The 18,114-nt window shown below is 45.0% G+C and overlaps 1 protein-coding gene across 1 annotated transcript; it reads left to right on the plus strand.

Annotated features, from left to right (window-relative positions):
* The first annotated feature begins 514 nt into the window (after positions 1–514).
* On the plus strand, positions 515–6,750 carry LOC123064189 (uncharacterized). Its single transcript, XM_044487722.1, has 5 exons — positions 515–574; positions 4,993–5,160; positions 5,221–5,256; positions 5,374–5,615; positions 5,692–6,750. The coding sequence occupies exons 1-5, from the start codon at positions 515–517 to the stop codon at positions 6,158–6,160; spliced, it is 975 nt and encodes a 324-aa protein (XP_044343657.1). The 3' UTR covers positions 6,161–6,750.
* The last annotated feature ends 11,364 nt before the right edge of the window (positions 6,751–18,114 follow it).

Genomic DNA, 18,114 nt, shown 5'->3' on the forward strand with positions numbered 1-18,114 from the left:
CCCCAAGGATAGCTACCTATTATACATGGTTGTCCAATGCATTCACTGAATGAATTGGAAGTGCCGCCAGGGTACAACCAACCACTATCAACAGAAAACTATGAATTATATTTTTAAATATGAGAGTGTATTCATACTCTATTTCATAGACAATCATTGATTTTTTTTTTTGCAATGACAATCATCGTAATTAATCACGAGTTTTCTTGTTGCAGCCGCTAAACGTAGCAAGTTGCACACAAGTGCTGCAGTTGCTTATAGAATAAGTTCAGTAACAGCAAACTAGCTTATATCGTGCTCCCTCCGTTACCTCATATTTTGAGGTTGAGCTTTGACCAACAAAATGTGGATAATATGCCACACAATTATTACATTTGGAAAGAGTTTTAAATATGTACTATTCATATATTTCTTGACATGTAAACCACATTTTCTTGATAAAATTAGTGGTCAAAGTTGAACCATGAAAAATGGGGCCTAGTAAAGTAGGACAGAGGTAGTAGTGCATATGACGATGGTGCCCAACATGTTCAAAAGTGGGGAGCTGCTGATCAATATAAGTTTTCTTTACCAGGTAAGTAAACATTTAGGAGGATATGTTGGTTGTAACAAAAACACGCAGCCATCTGGTGTTTTTATTGTAACTTACCTTTATATAGTTTGTTTTCACACTATTACATAATGATTTTTATTTTATGTATATCACTATTACTTGTGAACATAATTATGTGCAGCTTGTTCAAAAAACAATTACACATTTATCTCAACTTCGACAGCTACGGCTATTGTTTCGGTCATGGCATGCGTCATGATTGCTACAAAGATTGGCGGGATTGACTGGTTTCCGCTCCAATCAATCATAAGAAAGTAGTACAACAACCATAGGGCAACATCCAAGAGGTACAAACACTCACGCGTCACCCCACAAAAATCAAAAAATCTTTCACACCTCAAGAAAATAACCAAATATTTTTGCGACGGCTTGGTGACCATGCGTGGTTATCAAGGGCACCTGCCAGATGGCCACCATGTTGATGTCAAGTTCATTCATAACACGAGCGCAAACAAAAAGGAATTTGTAAACATGATCATCAGCATCAGAAGAACATCCCATGTCAGTGTTGTCCCTCTTCTTCGTTTCTATTTGGACGGTTCAAGATATTTGGCATCTATTATTACATGCATAATGGATCATTGGATAGGTTCATCTCCACCATGAATTAGAAAGAAACCCTTGCGTGGGACAAACTATATGAGATTGTGATGGGCATCGAGAGACGACGTCTAGAGTATCTTCACTGAGGGCGCAACACATGAATCATGCATTTCGACAGTGAGCCAAAAAACCATCCTCCTAGAATAGGACTTTGTCTGGGAAGCTGTGCAACCCCAAGGATAGCTACCTATTGTCGATGGCTGGCATGCGGGACACGTTGAATTCATCGGGTTGAAGATTTTCTCAAGCCGGTTCGAGGTTGTTTTGACAAAGTCAAACGTGTACAACTTCGGTGGATGTTTGTCATCTGATGCGCGGGCGGAGGCATGTGCACAGGAAGGTTCCTGGCGCCATTGGCAGTATCCTTAGTTTTGTTAGAATAAAACGCTAATGCAAGATCATAGACGACACACCGAGGCACGATATTTGTTAACAAGGTTCACCGATATGGCTACATCCCCGGAGCATGACTACGGGCGCTCCTCCCCAAGATACTGCAACACCGGCCGCCTGGGCGCCGGCACAAGCCGTCGGCTCCCCCCGTACCTGTTGCTATCAAGTCGTCATGGGTTACAACTTGTGGTGCCCCTCCGTATATAAGAGGCCTAGGATACAAGTGTCCGACTCCTACACAACTCGTACCTAACCACACCAATTACAACTCCAAGTCCACATAACCCCTTGTGTACATAGTATATTCGACACAAATATAACAAGTTTATCGGCATGGGCCCATCGATGACCCCCCCCCCCCCCCCCCCCCCCCCCGCCTCGACATCAAAGTTGTGCCTCTGCTTCTCACATTGAGGAAGCCGGCCAGCGGCACCATTCTTGTGGTTGATGGGGAAAGTCGGCTCGTGCCAACCTAGATTGGCAACGTCCACATCTGTGATGTGGCATGGGCGCACACCCTCACCCCCACCCACCCCTCGACTGCTATGGGATTACATCCCACCAGCCTGGCATGGAGTATTGGTTGAGACGATTATCGGCAGGTCTGTTTTCAAGGTGATGGTTGGAACATTGCTTCATATTCAGGGTGAAAACCCTTGCTCTATCCTTTATTGGTCGGGCTTCATAGCGACGATCTTGTGTTGTTACCTTATTGAAGGCATTGCCAGCTTGCTGATGTGCCTTCACTGGTTGGTTGTCTTGGCCATCAGCCAAACATGGCGACAACGGCATCAGATCATGTACCCCCCCCTCCTTCCTTGTCGTGGAATTGTCACGTCAGATGTCCTAGTGAAAGGACTTAATCGCGGAGCCATCGCAACTAGGAAGCTTGAAGGGGTTAATCGGGACAAGAGACACGGGAGGTTTACACTAGTTCGGCCCCTCACGGTGAAGGTAAGGCCTACGTCTAGTTGGGTTGGTATTGCTTGATGTTTCGATGACCAGGGAGCGAGATACGCTATGCCCGGCTCTCGATCAGTTGTTTCCTACCCTTAGCCACCAGCGGGTCGCCCCCTTATATACACGGGTTGGCGTCCTGTGGCTTACAGAGTCCCGACCGACTTATAAACAGTATCCGGCTCGGTGACTAGTTTAATATACCTTACAATACAAGTCATGCCATTGTGGCGGTTTACTACAACGGGCCTCCAGTCGCCAGTGGGCTTTAGGCCCTCCATTGAACCGCCATCTTCATGCTGGGTCTTGGGCTTCTTTCTGGTGAGTCTTCCTTTGCGTAACCCGGCCCCTCCTAGGCGGCTTACGCAAATAGTTATATCCCCAACATTAGGCCCCAGATTGATTTGAACCACCATATTCATGTCAATCTTATCATACCTTAAAAAATAAACCTTCAGCCTTCTGCTTGTGTAAAGATTTTTAACCCGCCATGACGTCATCTTCTGGATCCGTGTTAGCCCATCATGACGTCATCTTTAGTTAAATTCATTTTTTACTCCGCCATATCTTCCAATGGATCTCTGCCTTTACTGGCCGCTCCAAAAACCGAGGCGTCCGAGTCGTTGGATAATGATGCCTTGCCTCCTCGTTTCTCGCGCCTTCCCAGTCGACCTTTCCTTATAAATAGGCACGAGCTAGGTCTTTTTCATTCTCCTCCTTCGGTCATCTTCCTCCTCTCACTGTTTCATTGCCGCTCGAGCTCCGCCGCTGCCGTCGCAGATTCCTTGTCTCCTCCAACTCAGGCCACTGCATCAACCTGAATCCGACCAGAAAACAACGGCGGACCTCCGCAGCCAGTCTGCATCCGTAAGTTTCTTTCCTTCCCTACTTTAGATCTGCATTACAACTTCTCGAGTTCGTCGGTGTTCGTCTCCGCCCGTTGCAAACCCTTGATATATAGATTTCACCTCCGACACCCTTTTCTGATCGTCAGATAATATAGAACAGTTGCGGTGGTTGTTTCGCACCTGTTTCCAACTGCAGACAGATCCCTTTCCATGTACAGAAGCTTTTGGTTAGCACTGATGAACTGATCTGTACTGGTTTTAGGTCTAGAAATTTTTCTTTCTATGCACCCGTTTGATCCAAAATAATAGCTGCCAACTACGACATCTATTTCTGTTAAGCCCTTTTAACTCTGGCAACTCTCATTTCCGGCTTAAGATAGACAACGTTAATTAGTAGCCTTGCCAGCTCCTGGCAACTTTAAAATGTCTTTTAACTGTTACTGATTCTCACAGCGGCTTTAGGCAACCAGATGTAGCTAACCATATGTCATTAGGCCCCTTCTTAAGCCGCCATCTTGATTAAACTTGACATGCTTCCTTCCGGGTTAAATTTAAACCGGAACATCTTATTTTGTCATAGGCTTCAATTTACGTAATGGCACCCAAAGCTCCTAAAGCTCTCGTGACCTGCAACTGGGTTAAGTCCACCGTTACAGAGAGCATCTTGGCTGATTTCGTGAAATCCGGCCATCTGCCCAAGAAGGAGATCATGTCTTATCGTGCTCCTAACCCGTCAGAGGAGAAGCCTCTACCCAAAAAAGGGGAGGTAATCGTGTTTACCAATCACATGAACCGGGGCTTTGCTCCGCCCGGTTCAAAATTCTTCAGGGATGTTTTGCATTTCTTTGATCCCAGACCCCAAGACATCGGGCCCAATTCCGTGTCAAACATCTGCAACTTTCAAGTCTTCTGCGAGGTGTATCTTGGAGAAGAACCCAACATACTTTTATTCAGAGAGCTGTTCTACTTAAACCGGCAGAATGAACGTGCCAACGGGCCCAGTCTTGAACTTGGTGGCATCTCAATTCAGCGGCGAAGAGACTGCCTTTTCCCTTACGCTAAACTGCCGAGTCATCCAAAGGATTGGATCCAGACGTGGTTCTACTGCCAGGATACCTCTCCGGCTGAAGAAAACCCTCTGCCCGGCTTCCGCGCTCTGCGCCTTGAGTCCAACCACCCGCTGCCGGATAAATTAACTGATGTTGAACGTCTGCCACTCGCTCCCACCATTAGAAGAATCAAGGCTCTTCTGGGAAATGGCTTGGACGGCATCGACTTAGTCCGAGTCTGGGTTACCTGGCGAGTGCTTCCGTTAAGCCGCTGACCCGGCTTAATGTGCACGTACTCCGGCGAGAAAGAAGACCCAATGCGTCATAGCCCCGATGACTTACCAGAAGACGTGGTGGAAGCCACGACCCAATCATTGTTGAAAGAAGGCACGGTGATAAGTAATGCCTTTGTCTTACTTCCCATCTGAAAGAAGAACCCAGCCCCTGCTATGAGTCACCAACCTGTCATGAATACTCTTTACTATATTATGTCTTGCCTTTAGTCATAATCTCTTATCATTTTTCACAGGCCGATGATAACTTCTGGAAGGTCAAATATAACCATGAAGCGGCCAAACAAGCTAGAGTGGCCAAAAGAACTGAAAGGAAAGCCGCCAAAGTAGGAACTTCAAGAAAGAAGAAACCAAGCGCTTCAGATTTACTCAAATTGGATGACACTTCTGATGATGAAGAAGAGGTAATCCTTTAACTCTCCCGACTCCTTTGTCATTATTTTATTGACACTCTATCTTTTCAGGAGGATACGGGGAACAGCCAAGCAGTGGATGAAGAGGTAATTATAATCTCCTCCGACTCAGAGCCTTTGCGAAAGCAAAAACTCTGAAGGGTGACCCGGAAAGTAAGATTTTCACATCCTCTTGCTTATCAAGATCCTCAATTTCTTTTGAAGCAACAACAGTTTGAAAGCTGGAGGCATACCCAGAACAGCAACGATGTAGAGCTTTCCTCCGGTTTACCTGACGTAACCAGGAAGTGTCGGACTGAGGTTATCTCCGATTTACGTTGTCATTTTCCTTTGGCGGGTTTATTTCACCAACCTCTCAATTCATCTGACTCCAATTATCAAGATACCTCTCCTTCCTCCGGCGAGTCTATGCAATCTAACATGCCGGCTTTCAAAACTGCCCCCGGGTAACATATTTTTGCTTACCTTATGTTCTTTTCCTTACCCATGCTTTTGTACTCATCCTTCTGTTTTTGTCTACAGCATGCAAGTGAAACCCAGTAAGAAGGCAAAAAAGAGTAAGTCGTCCCAGGACCCGGTCGTGACTGAACCGGAGCTTGGTGCGACTGCTCCTGATAGTTCTACCCATCAGCCGCCGCCTGAACCGACCCATGACATTCCAGCACCAACCTATGATCCACCCACCGAAGACACTCTCAATAATTCTGATAACCCGAAAGCTCCTAGCCCGGTCAAGACAACTGACCCGGACGTTGAGATTCTGAAGACTCACTTTGTTGAGCCGGGGCGACCCACTGTCCTTGCCAAGTGCTCTGCTAAGGAGGAACTTCTGGAACGCCAAAAGGCCAAGCTAGATATTGCTGATTATACCCATTTAAGTATTGGAGATATAGTCTCTGGCTATCTCAACCAAGTACATAGCAGTCGTGACCTGGAAATTGGCATGGTAAGCAAATACAGCAAAAATCTGAGGTATGACTTATGCTTATGAATCATACTTACTATATCAGCCCCCAAGTCTATTGCTTATGAATAAATATGTTGTAGAGTTGAGAAAATTGCTTAACACTGATTTATCCGGCTTTTGAAAAATTCTAACCCGGTTATTACATGATACTTTAAACTTGCAATACACATTAGCCCCCAAGTGTCAAGTATCTTTGCCTGCAAAGTGCTTGAGACTTAATTTCCATGAGCCGGTATTGAAAATGAAAAAATTCTTCAGCACACATTAGCCCCCAAGTGTCAAGTATCTTTGCTTTGCAAAGTTCTTGGGACTTAATGTTATATACCATGATTCTAATCATAACTCGGTCTTAATGTAGGCCAGCATAAGTCAATTTGAGTCGGAGATGGCTGACCTGAAGAGCCGCCTGGCCGCTCAAGAACTTGAAATGCAAAAGGCCAACTCTAAATTTGAGTTTAGTATCTCTGAACAAGAGAAGCTGAAATAGAATTTTGAGTCAGAGAAGAAAATTTGGGCTGATGAAAAGGCTTCACTGGTAACCCGGGCTGAGACAACAGAGGCATTACTTGCAGAAGCAACGTCGGAGCTGTCTGGCTTAAAACACCAGATATCTCAAATGGTCTTGGCAATCTTTGGTAATTTATCCATATAAACTTTAAACCTTGCAAACCTCCTTTCAATGAGTACTTCAAAGATCAGCTCCGGCTCACTTTATGTTTTAATAATGCAGGCCCCAGGAGCACAAACCTCAAGCAAAACATGCTGATCAAGCTGAAGGCAGTCTATACTCTTGTAGAGCAGCTCTACACCGGGTCACAACGTGCTTTGGCCGTTGTAGGTTTATCAAATGACGTTCCTCACCTTCTGCAAGACGTGCTGAAACGGCTTGCTTCACTACCTCAACGGGTCCAAGAGCTAAGGCGGGCGTCCGCAAGAGCCGGGGCTATATCCGCTTTGAGCCGGGCGAAAGCATGGCTTCCAGAACTTGACCCGGCCGACCTCGCTCTTGGATACCCAAGTCTGAAGGAAGATGGAACCGAATTTGACGACCAGGATTTCACCGCCTGTGTCAAAGTCATACGCCCCGTGGCTACTCTTATCGGGAATGATATTGATCTCACCAAATGTCAGCCGGGCTATGACAGCGAGAACCGAAGAATCCCAACACCTTCTTATGATGAAGTCATCCTGATCCCTCCAATTCGTAAGCATACCTTTGCCCCTGAAGTGGACCCAGCCGGTTTAATAGATGGTGAAGCCGAGTTTGAAGCTTTGAGCGGCATTGACTGGGCCTCATCAACTCTCCAGGACAAAGCAGCCGATGGAGACACGGAGAAGGAAACTCGGAGCCTTCAAGCCCACCAAAGGAGTGAGCCACCAGGCGTCTTATAACTTTGCAAAACAATGCTTCATTATTCAGACTCGGGGAGTCTTGTAATGGAGTAGAAAAAACCTTTCAATTTTGTCATGCCTTCGCGCATGTTTATGGCGCTTAATACTTTCGTAAGTCGCCACTGCTATATACTTATGACTTATATTGTTTGTTTATTTTCTTGACGTCAAATTTGCTTGCCTTATCCTGCATATAAAATAAGCAAGAATCCCCTTGGCGGTTTGTCGCATCAGGGGTCACATAAGATTTGATAACCCAGAATATGAACCAAGACATCATATAAAGGCCAAGTTAGGATTATATTTGTTAAACATAATTGCAATGATATACCTGCGATCCCTTTGATGATCTCTCCTGCTTATATGACATACACCATACGGGTAAGTTCAACTTCTGAAGGTTGGAACATATAACACTTCCTGGTACTTAACAACCTAGGGTGATTCATATTAAGCCGGAAGAACAAAACAACCGCCTCACAGTGTTGTCAAGAAGGTCTCAAGATAATCAAATAACTATGCTTATCAAATATGATAGATAATATAAAGGCTTCTGATTCGAATAAGATCAGTGAACCGTTCCAAAGGGGTTAAGCTAATATTTGGATTCAATCATATAGCCCCCAGTGGCTTTGGCGATGCCAATCAAGTGGGTATCGACAGCTATGTTCTCTTTGGTTCGAATACGACCTATATTTGAACAGCAAGCCCCCAAGTGACCATAAAAGTTGTTTAATGACGCTAATTCGAATACGATCCACGTCAGACCCAAAGGGGTTAAGCTACGATTCAAATATGATCAAGAAGCCCCCAAATGGGTTTGGCAGTATGCCAATCAAGTGGGTATCAAAAACTATGTTCTCTTTGGTTCGAATAAGACCTATGTTTGAACAGGAAGCCCCCAAGTGATCATGGCTAGATTCAGATATGATCATAAGCCGGACCAAAAGGTAAAGCCGGATTTAGATATGATCCGCTCCCTGTTGGTTGTTTTCACCATCTGACAAAAAAGACATATAAACTTTTGAGGGTGAAAAAAGGACAGAGGTCCTACTTTATTGCTTTATATAATATGTACATCGTCAAAATATATACATCTTGAGAGCCGGTGGCTTAAGTATAGTAAGGCCAAAGATGGGCTATATTCCACGGCCGGCGGGTTTCCTCCTTCGACTTACGCGAGTCCTTGTGCTCCCGAATATCAATGAGGTAGTACGACCCGTTGTTCATATTCTTGCTGACCACAAAGGGTCCTTACCAAGGAGGGGATAGCTTGTGCATATCAGACTGATCCTGGATGAGCCGGAGCACTAAGTCACCTTCCTGAAAGGTTCTTCTTCTGACCCGGCGGCTGTGATAGCGACGAAGGTCTTGCTGGTAAATTGCTGAGCGGGCTATTGCCAAGTCTCGTTCCTCGTCCAACAAGTCAAGTGCCTCCTGACGAGCTTTCTCGTTATCAGCCTCAACGTAAGCCGCCACATGGGGTGAATCGTGCCGGATGTCACTTGGCAGGACTGCCTCTGCTCCATAGACCATGAAGAAGGGCATATAACCTGTGGATCTATTAGGCGTAGTGTTGATGCTCCACAGGACAGAAGGTAACTCCTCCACCCAACAACCCGGAGTCCACTGTAAGGGGACCAAGAGCCATGGTTTGATACCCCTCAGGACCTCCTGATTAGCTCTTTCTGCTTGACCATTGGATTGGGGATGAGCAACAGCCGAAACGTCAAGACGGATATGTTCTCATTGACAGAACTCTTCCATGGCACCTTTGGAGAGATTAGTGCCATTATCAGTTATGATGCTGTGTGGAAAGCCAAAACGAAAGATCACCTTTTTGATGAACTGAACCACTATGGCTGCATCACACTGACTGACCGGCTCTGCCTCAACCCACTTTGTGAATTTATCCACTGCCACCAGGAGGTGTGTCTTTTTATCCTTAGACCTCTTGAAAGGTCCCACCATGTCAAGCCCCCAGACTGCAAACGGCCAAGTAATTGGAATCATCCTCAACTCTTGAGCCGGCACATGAGCTCGGCGTGAGAATTTTTGACATCCGTCACATTTGCTGACAAGATCCTCTGCAACAGCATGGGCCGTTAGCCAATAAAAACCATGACGGAAAGCCTTGGCTACAAGAGATTTTGAGCCGGCATGATGACCACAATCTCCTTCATGGATCTCGTGAAGTATCTCTTGACCCTCAGTAGGCGACACACAACGCTGAAAAGCCCCTGTGACACTGAGGTGATGTAACTCGCCATTAACAATTGTCATGGATTTGGACCGCCTGACGATTTGTCTTGCCAAAGTCTCATCCTTAGGCAACTCTCCCCGGGTCATATAAGCCAAGTATGGCAATGTCCAATCCGGGATGACGTGAAGCGCGGCCACCAACTGTGCCTCCGGGTTTGACACTGCCAGTTCTTCCTCTGTAGGTATCTTGACAGAAGGGTTATGCAAAACGTCGAGAAAGGTGTTAGGCGGCACCGGCTTTCTTGAGATCCCAACCGACTTAACGCATCAGCCGCCTCATTCTTCCTTCGATCAACGTGCTCCACTTGATACCCTTTGAAGTACCCAGCCATAGCATCTACTTCACGACGGTAAGCCGCCATAAGGGGATCCTTAGAGTCCCACTTGCCTGACACCTATTGAGCCACGAGATCTGAGTCGCCCAAGCATCTTACCCGGCTCAAATTCATCTCTTTGGCCATCCTAAGACCATGGAGCAAGGCCTCGTACTCAGCTGCATTGTTAGTACAGGGGAACATAAGCCGGAGCACATAACGAAATTTGTCACCTCGAGGCGAGGTTAAAACAACTCCAGCCCCCGAGCCTTCTAACTGCCTGGACCCATCGAAGTGGATAGTCCAATGTGTTTTTTGGAAGAAGCCTATTTAGTTATAGGTGTTCTATTCATATAATTGTAATGGGCGATCATGGTTGTTTTTTTTTGTGCTCTACTTAATAACTAATAACAATGCATGTGTGCATCATAATGATGCAGAGTCGGGGCTTTCACCTTCCTTTCGAAAGGAAAAAAACCAACAACAACTTTGAGATGGTGCTCTTGGAGATGGTTGTGTTGGATTTTGAACTTGCTAGATCAAATCCACCCATGAGAACCACGTATGTGTACGTGCAAAGCTAACTCGAACAAGCACATTGACAGCTTGATCGATTAGTGCCTAGTACACATGTACGTGCAACTTGCCGGAGACTTGTGTATGTATACGCCTCGGCTGGCTAGCTTATCGATTGGATGGATGTACTTTGGCGACGTCGGCGAGACACTTGAACGAAACAAACTGATGGATATAGATCGCCAAAGACTCGTATTGAGCCTTGCTCTTGCTTTGTATTGCTTTGCTTTTCCTTACTTGTGGCACGGATTATAGGGGGATACGTACCTATATATATTAGCTTGACTAGAACTATCAATCCTAGTCGGTAGCTGCCGATGGTGTTGATGCCCTAGTCCCGGCTCTGATTCTTCGTCGCGCTGTCCTCACTTCGTGGTGCCATGGTGAGATGGCGTGGAGGCCTCATGACCGCGTTGGCGCAGGGTGGTGGTTGGTTTGGTGGCTGGATCTGGAGCGCCCGAGGTGCGGGTTGGGATCGGGGGAAACCCCTGTCGGCGTGGCCGACTCCGGCACGGTGGCGCCTGTGGGCGCCGCCTGACCTTTCGGGAGGGCGTCAGGGGCTACCCTTCCTCTTGCCTCGTCGTGTACCGGGGGAAACCCTTGGCAGCAGCGTCGTCATCGTCGCGATCCTTCTTGGAGGTGTTGATTGGTGCCGGCGCTTCGGAGTCTTGGAGCCTAGTGGAAGAGCCCGGTGGGCGCAGTGATCGCGAGGCTTCTTCATTTTTGTTGATCTGTTGTTGTCAGCATTTGTTTCTTTTGCTCTTTCTCTGTCATTTCTTTTGGGCGTGACTGTGCTGCTTTCACCCCAGCATCTATCCCTGTATGGTTCAGTTGATTGCTTTGTATACAAAGCGGGGGAAACCCTTTTTTGGTAATACTACTTGGACACGGACACACATGCCTGCACCTGCACGTCTAACTTCCGTACACATACAACTATGAAATACCAAGTCGTGTTTAACTCTAATAGGCTCAAGGAAGGAGGAACTTGCGGCAAGCATGGAGAGGGAGAACGGTGTGTATTTCCCGGAGGATTCACAACCATGTGGCATGGTTTAGGATCTTGCAACCTTTTTCTTTGCGAGAATACTTCCAATCTATTCATCTTCAATCATGTCAGTACAACGTACATCAGAAATAATAAAAATTACATCCAGATCTGTAGACCACCTAGCGACGATTACAAGTACTGGGATTTGAAGAAACCAAAGAGATCCTAAAGATGATGCTCTCTTTTGGGCATACAAATACCACCAACCATGAGCAAAGTTACACAAACGTTTGACAAAATCAATAATCAACTTGAGATTATTTTTTTTGGAAAAGGGGTGACCCCGGCTCTGCATCAGAACGATGCATACGGCCACCTTTATTAGAATGCAAATAAGTTCAACACAGGTCATGAGGTCTTAAACAAACGAGCGACAAGAAAGCTCGCGAAGAGTAGAAAATAAAAGCCACAACCGGCTGGCAAAAAGATAGATAGGAAAACTAATTGCTTATCCTATTACATGACCGCCATCCAAACTGGCTGAATATAGCCCGAGCTACCATCTCCCATCGGGTAGATCCAGTAACCAAATGCTCACTGGCCTCCATCTGAGTGAGTAGCGACCACATACGGATAAATTTAGTGCTCGGAAGATAACCTGCAAAAAATGAGTATTTGTTGTTCTGTTAAAAACCAAATCATTCCTACGATTCCAGACTGCCCAGAGTAAAGCACATACTCCTACACGAATGTGTCTCGCTGTTTGGGACTCTATCCCGTCCAGCCACATCCCGAATAACGTGTTGATATTATTCGGAGGAGTAATATTAAACGCAATGTGAACAGTCCACCATAGAACCTTTACCATCGGACGGTCAAGAAAGAGGTGTTTGATGGTCTCATTACGATCACAAAAACTACATCTCTGGAACCAGTCCGGTTGCGCTTTGTCAAATTGTCCTTAGTTAAAATGACTTGTTTGTGTACAAACCACATGCACACTTTAACTCTCAAAGGTACCTTGACCTTTCAAACATGATTGGAACTAGCAATAGAGCTAGAGTTAATCACATCTAAATACATAGATTTAACCGTGAACTCTCCATTCCTAGTTAACTTCCAGCACAACGTGTCTGCCTGTTGAGAAAGCTGCACATCCATCAGTCTTCTCACCAAATGGAGCCAGGCTCACCAACGGGATCCGGCAAGTGTTCTCCAAAAGTGGATATTGAGGGGAGTGGACTGCAGCACGGTATTAACGAAGGCGTCTCTTTGTTGCATAATGCTATAAAGGGAGGGATATTGAAGCGCGAGGGGGGTTTCCCCTAGCCATGTAGCCTCCCAGAATCTCGTGGAAGTACCGTTTCCGACAATAAACTTTGTTCTGATGAAAAAGATTGCTTTAACTCTCATCATCCCTTTCCAAAAAGGTGAGTCCGTCGGCCTCACTATCTGAAAGTGCAACTATCCCTAGGTGGTTTTGGTAATTCCTAACAACATATAGCTCATTGAGCTAATACTATTCCAAGATAAATATTTCAGGAAAGCTCAATGAATGGCATGGCATGGATGAGAAAAGTGGACCCCTCAAAATGCTTAGGATAAAAGGATTAGCACAAGCTTCAAGCTCAAGACTCTACATTTTATATTTTAGTGATCCAAGATCACATTGAGTCTATAGGAAAAGCCAATACTATCAAGGAGGGATGAGGTGTTGCTTAATGAGATTCTTCCTTCATAGTGCTTATTGATATGCTCCAAAACCCTCAACTGCTTTCTCACATCCACATATGACCTAAACCTAAAGTCCAACTCGGCCCCACCGATTCTTTCTATCCGGCGACACCGAGTTCAGATGTCATAGCCACTGCCACAAACCCTAGGCAAATCGGTCTTACCGATAGGGATCTCGGTCTCACCGAGATGGGATTGTAATCTCTCTGTTTCCCTTCGTAACGTTTCAGTACCACCGAGATGAGCGATCGGTCCCACCGAGATTGCAAGAAAACTCTCTGTTTCACTTTTGTAACATTTCGGTCCCACCGAAATGAGCGAACAGGTCCCACCGAGTTTACCTGACCAACTCTCTGGTTAGCTTATTACCAAAATCGGTCCCACCGAGTTTGTGTAGTCGGTCTCACCGAGATTATGTTATGCCCTAACCCTAACCATATAGGTCCTACCGAGTTGCATGTCGGTCCCACCGAAAACCCTAACGGTCACTAGGTTTACTGAATCGGTCAGACCGAGTTGCTTGATTCGGTCCCACCGAGATTGGTAAATTGTGTGTAATGGTTAGATTTTGTGTGGAGGCTGTATATACCCCTCCACCTCCTCTTCATTCGTGGAGAGAGCCATCAGAACAAACCTACACTTCCAACTTACCATTTCTGAGACAGAACCACCTACTCATGTGTTGAGACCAAGATATTCCATTCCTACCATATGAATCTTGATCTCTAGCCTTCCCCAAGTTGCTTTCCACTCAAATCTTCTTTCCACCAAATCCAAATCCTGTGAGAGAGAGTTGAGTGTTGGGGATACTATCATTTGAAGCACAAGAGCAAGGAGTTCATCATCAACACACCATTTGTTACTTCTTGGAGAGTGGTGTCTCCTGGATTGGCTAGGTGTCACTTGGGAGCCTCCGACAAGATTGTGGAGTTGAACCAAGGAGTTTGTAAGGGCAAGGAGATCGCCTACTTCATGAAGATCTACCGCTAGTGAGGCAAGTCCTTCGTGGGCGACGACCATGGTGGGATAGACAAGGTTGCTTCTTCGTGGACCCTTCTTGGGTGGATCCCTCCGTGGACTCACGCAGCAGTTACCCTTCGTGGGTTGAAGTCTCCATCAACGTGGATGTACGATAGCAGCACCTATCGAAACCATGGCTCAAAAATCACCGTGTCTCCAAATTGCGTTTGAATTCTCCAAACCCTTCCCTTTACATTCTTGCAAGTTGCATGCTTTATTTTCCGCTGCTCATATACTCTTTGCATGCTTGCTTGAATTGTGTTAAGATTGCTTGACTTGTCCTAAGTTTGCTAAAATCTGCCAAAGACTAAAATTGGGAAAAGGTTAAGTTTTTATTTGGTCAAGTAGTCTAATCACCCCTCCCTCTAGACATACTTCAAGATCCTACAAGTGGTATCAGAGCTTTGGTCTCCATTTTCTTTGATTTCCATAGCTTTTGGTGGTCATAGCCTTGGTTTCACAACCTAGGAGAGTATGGCGTCTACCGAGGGAAACTACCACCGTAGAGGTCCTTACTTTGATGGTACTAATTTTGCTAGTTGGAAGCATAAGATGAAAATGCATATTCTTGGTCGTAACCCCGCCGTTTGGGCTATTGTGTATATTGGCTTGCAAGGTGAATTCTTTGATGGGAGAGAACCGAACTGTGAAGCTAGCGTGGATGAGTTGAAAATGTTGCAATACAATGCTCAAGCTTGTGATATCCTCTTCAACGGATTGTGCCCCGAAGAATTCAATAAAATCAGCCGTCTTGAGAATGCAAAGGAAATTTGGTACACTTTGCTTGATATGCACGAAGGTACCGACTCCGTCAAGGAATCCAAATTGGATGTGCTTCAAAGTCAACTTTACAAGTTCAAGATGAAGGATGGTGAAGGCGTCGCTGAAATGTACTCTAGTCTTGCTCTCATCACAAATGAGATTGCCGGCTTAGGAAGTGAAGAGATGACTGACAAATTCATCATCAAGAAGATCCTAAGAGCCTTGGATGGAAAATATTATATCGTGTGTACATTGATCCAAATGATGCCCAATTACAAGAATCTCAAGCCTACGGAGGTCATTGGAAGAATTGTTGCTCATGAGATGTAACTCAAGGATAAGGAGGAGCTGCACAACAAGTCAAGTGGTACTTACAAAGCCTCATGTGAAGCTCCCACATCATCAAGTGAGAAACAAACCTTCAATGAAGAATTGAGCCTAATGGTGAAGAACTTCAACAAATTCTACAAGAGTAGAAGCAAGGAAAGAAGTTCAAGTCAACGTCCTACAATGACAAAAGATCTTCCAGTCGAGAGTGAAATTGCTACAACTATGGAAGACCCGGACACTACTCCAATGAGTGTACGGCTCCCTACAAAAGAAGAGAAGAATCACCTAAGAGGAGAATTAGAAGAGAAGAATCACCGCCAAGAGAGAGAAGGAGTAGAGTTGATCGTTATGAACGAAGAACATCCCGGAGAAGCAAGGATTCGGAAAGGAAGGACAAGTCATCAAGGAGCTACACAAAACGAAGACATCAAGATCATGTTGGTGAATGGGTATCCGGTTCCGACTCTGAACATCACTCCGAGAGAAGCTATCACTCCGACTCTGAACATACTCAAGATGAAGGTGTTGCCGGTCTAGCACTTGTATCAACCAACTCCCACGACATATTTGATTCACAAAATGAAGGACTTGGAAGATGCTTCATGGCTAAAGGCCCAAAGGTAACACACCCCGAGTATGTTGATTTCAATAGTGATGAAGATGACTTACTAGGTGATGATGATTTACTTATTGAAACTCTAGTGATGAATACTATGATGAAACGTCAATTAATCATGCTAATCAAGATAAAATGAATGACGATGATAAGGGGAAAATTGAGCTCCTAACTAAAGAACTAAACACTCTTAAGTTAGCTCATGAAACTATCTTAGGGGATCATCGAGAACTTTTAAGGACTCATGAGAAGTTACTTTTTGAAAATCCCAACCTTCAGCAAGAGCAAGCATGAGTTCTTAAAGGCAATCAATGATGATCTTCGCAAGAAAAGTTCTTCTTACATTGCCAAGCGTTTACTCTTATCTACTTACATGCCTCAAGTCAAGTCTAGTAACAAAAACAAGAAGGAATCTTCCTCTAGTAGTAACAATAATCATGCTAAATCCAATGTTGTTGCTTCTAGTAGTTCTCTTGATTCCACTAATAATTCTCTTAGCCAAGTTACACTTGAGCAAGAAAATAGTTTATTGAAGGGAATTATAGAGAAAGGTGTTTACAAGAGCCTTGCCGGGAGTAAGCAATTCGAGGAAATTGTACGCAAGCAATGAAGGCACCGGAAGAACCAAGGTGTTGGTTTTGAACGAAAGTTCAATGCCAATGGAGTTGAGTGGGAAGAAGATCAATACCCCAAGACGAAGTTTGTTCCTCAACAAGAGAAGTATGATCCTACTTCCTTCAAAGGGACACAAGCTCAAGATGATCTTCCACCACAAGACCACAAGAAAAAAGGCAAGGATGAGCTTTAAGAGGAGATTGATGCATTTGAAGAAGCTCCCAAGGCCTTGGTCAAGTGGGTTCCCAAGACTACGTCAAGTTCTACTTCATCAAGTACGACTACAACTCCAACGATTCCCATCAACAAGGTGTGGATCCCGAAGAAGAAGAACTAGAGAGTTCTTGAGGGTGACTCCGCCAACATTCTTCACTCACATCATTTTGGCAAGGACAAGTGCAATCAACTTTCACATCTTGCACTAGTTCAAGGAGTCACAAACCCTCTTGTTGGTAAGATAAGTGACAAGGTAACCTAATTCTTTCATAGACATCATCTTGTGTGTGCATCACTCTATGTCTATGGATATCCTTGTTTGTTCCTTGTGGGACTAACCCGTGTAGGTATTGAAAGTGCAACTCACTCCAAAGGATTGCTGCAAATGATCTACATCAACTTTGAGCATCCACATCTTCAACACCTACATGAAGTCATCATCGACAAAACCCTAGGTTAGTTCATCCCTCTAAGGGGGGATCTCACATCTAGGGGGAGCTTTACTCTAAGAATTGAGCAAAAGCAACTCTAATGGTGCGAACACATCAATGCTTTATGTAAAAGTGGTAACCCCACTTGAGCTTAAATGATGAGTATGACCTATGATCAATGTTCTCATTTGACTCCTAAGTCAATATACTCATATATAGATGACCTAGTCATCGCCAATTGCTTGATAGATGCTAGATTGGTTCTGCATGCTTTGCCACATATTTCATTTGTCATTTTATTGTGTGAGCATGTTGATTGCATAATTTACTCATTCGAGGACATCCACTTGTAGTTTTGCTTGTTTGGTTTCCTTTTTTCTTTTGCCAAGTGGATGGACAAGAATGCCTAAGAACCTTCTCTAGCTATCTATGCTTTTCTAGTCTCAAACTCTATTCAGGCTACATCACAAAATTTGATCAAGTCAGATTTGAACCACTCTGTGTGAGGAGCACTCGGAGTCCCCGATTTGTCATGGACTTAAACTTCCAAAACTTCTTTGTGTGTTTTGGTCTGACCGATTCTTCCATTTCGGTCATACCGAGATCACTAAGTCGATCTAGGTTTTCAATCTCGGTGCAACCGATTTGAACATTTTGGTCTCACCGAGTTGCAGTAACTGCTTGCAGTAATGCATCTCGGTGCCACTGAGTTGTTCCAC

The sequence above is a fragment of the Triticum aestivum genome, chromosome 3B (assembly GCF_018294505.1).
Source record: "Triticum aestivum cultivar Chinese Spring chromosome 3B, IWGSC CS RefSeq v2.1, whole genome shotgun sequence".
NCBI lineage: Eukaryota > Viridiplantae > Streptophyta > Magnoliopsida > Poales > Poaceae > Triticum > Triticum aestivum.

Coding starts and splice junctions, on each gene's coding strand:
- LOC123064189 (XM_044487722.1), top strand. CDS start 515: ATGGTGCCCAACATGTTCAAAAGTGGGGAGCTGCTGATCAATATAAGT. Junction 5,257..5,373: donor GCCAAGCAGTGGATGAAGAG/GTAATTATAATC, acceptor TTTCTTTTGAAG/CAACAACAGTTTGAAAGCTG. Junction 5,616..5,691: donor GCTTTCAAAACTGCCCCCGG/GTAACATATTTT, acceptor TTTTGTCTACAG/CATGCAAGTGAAACCCAGTA.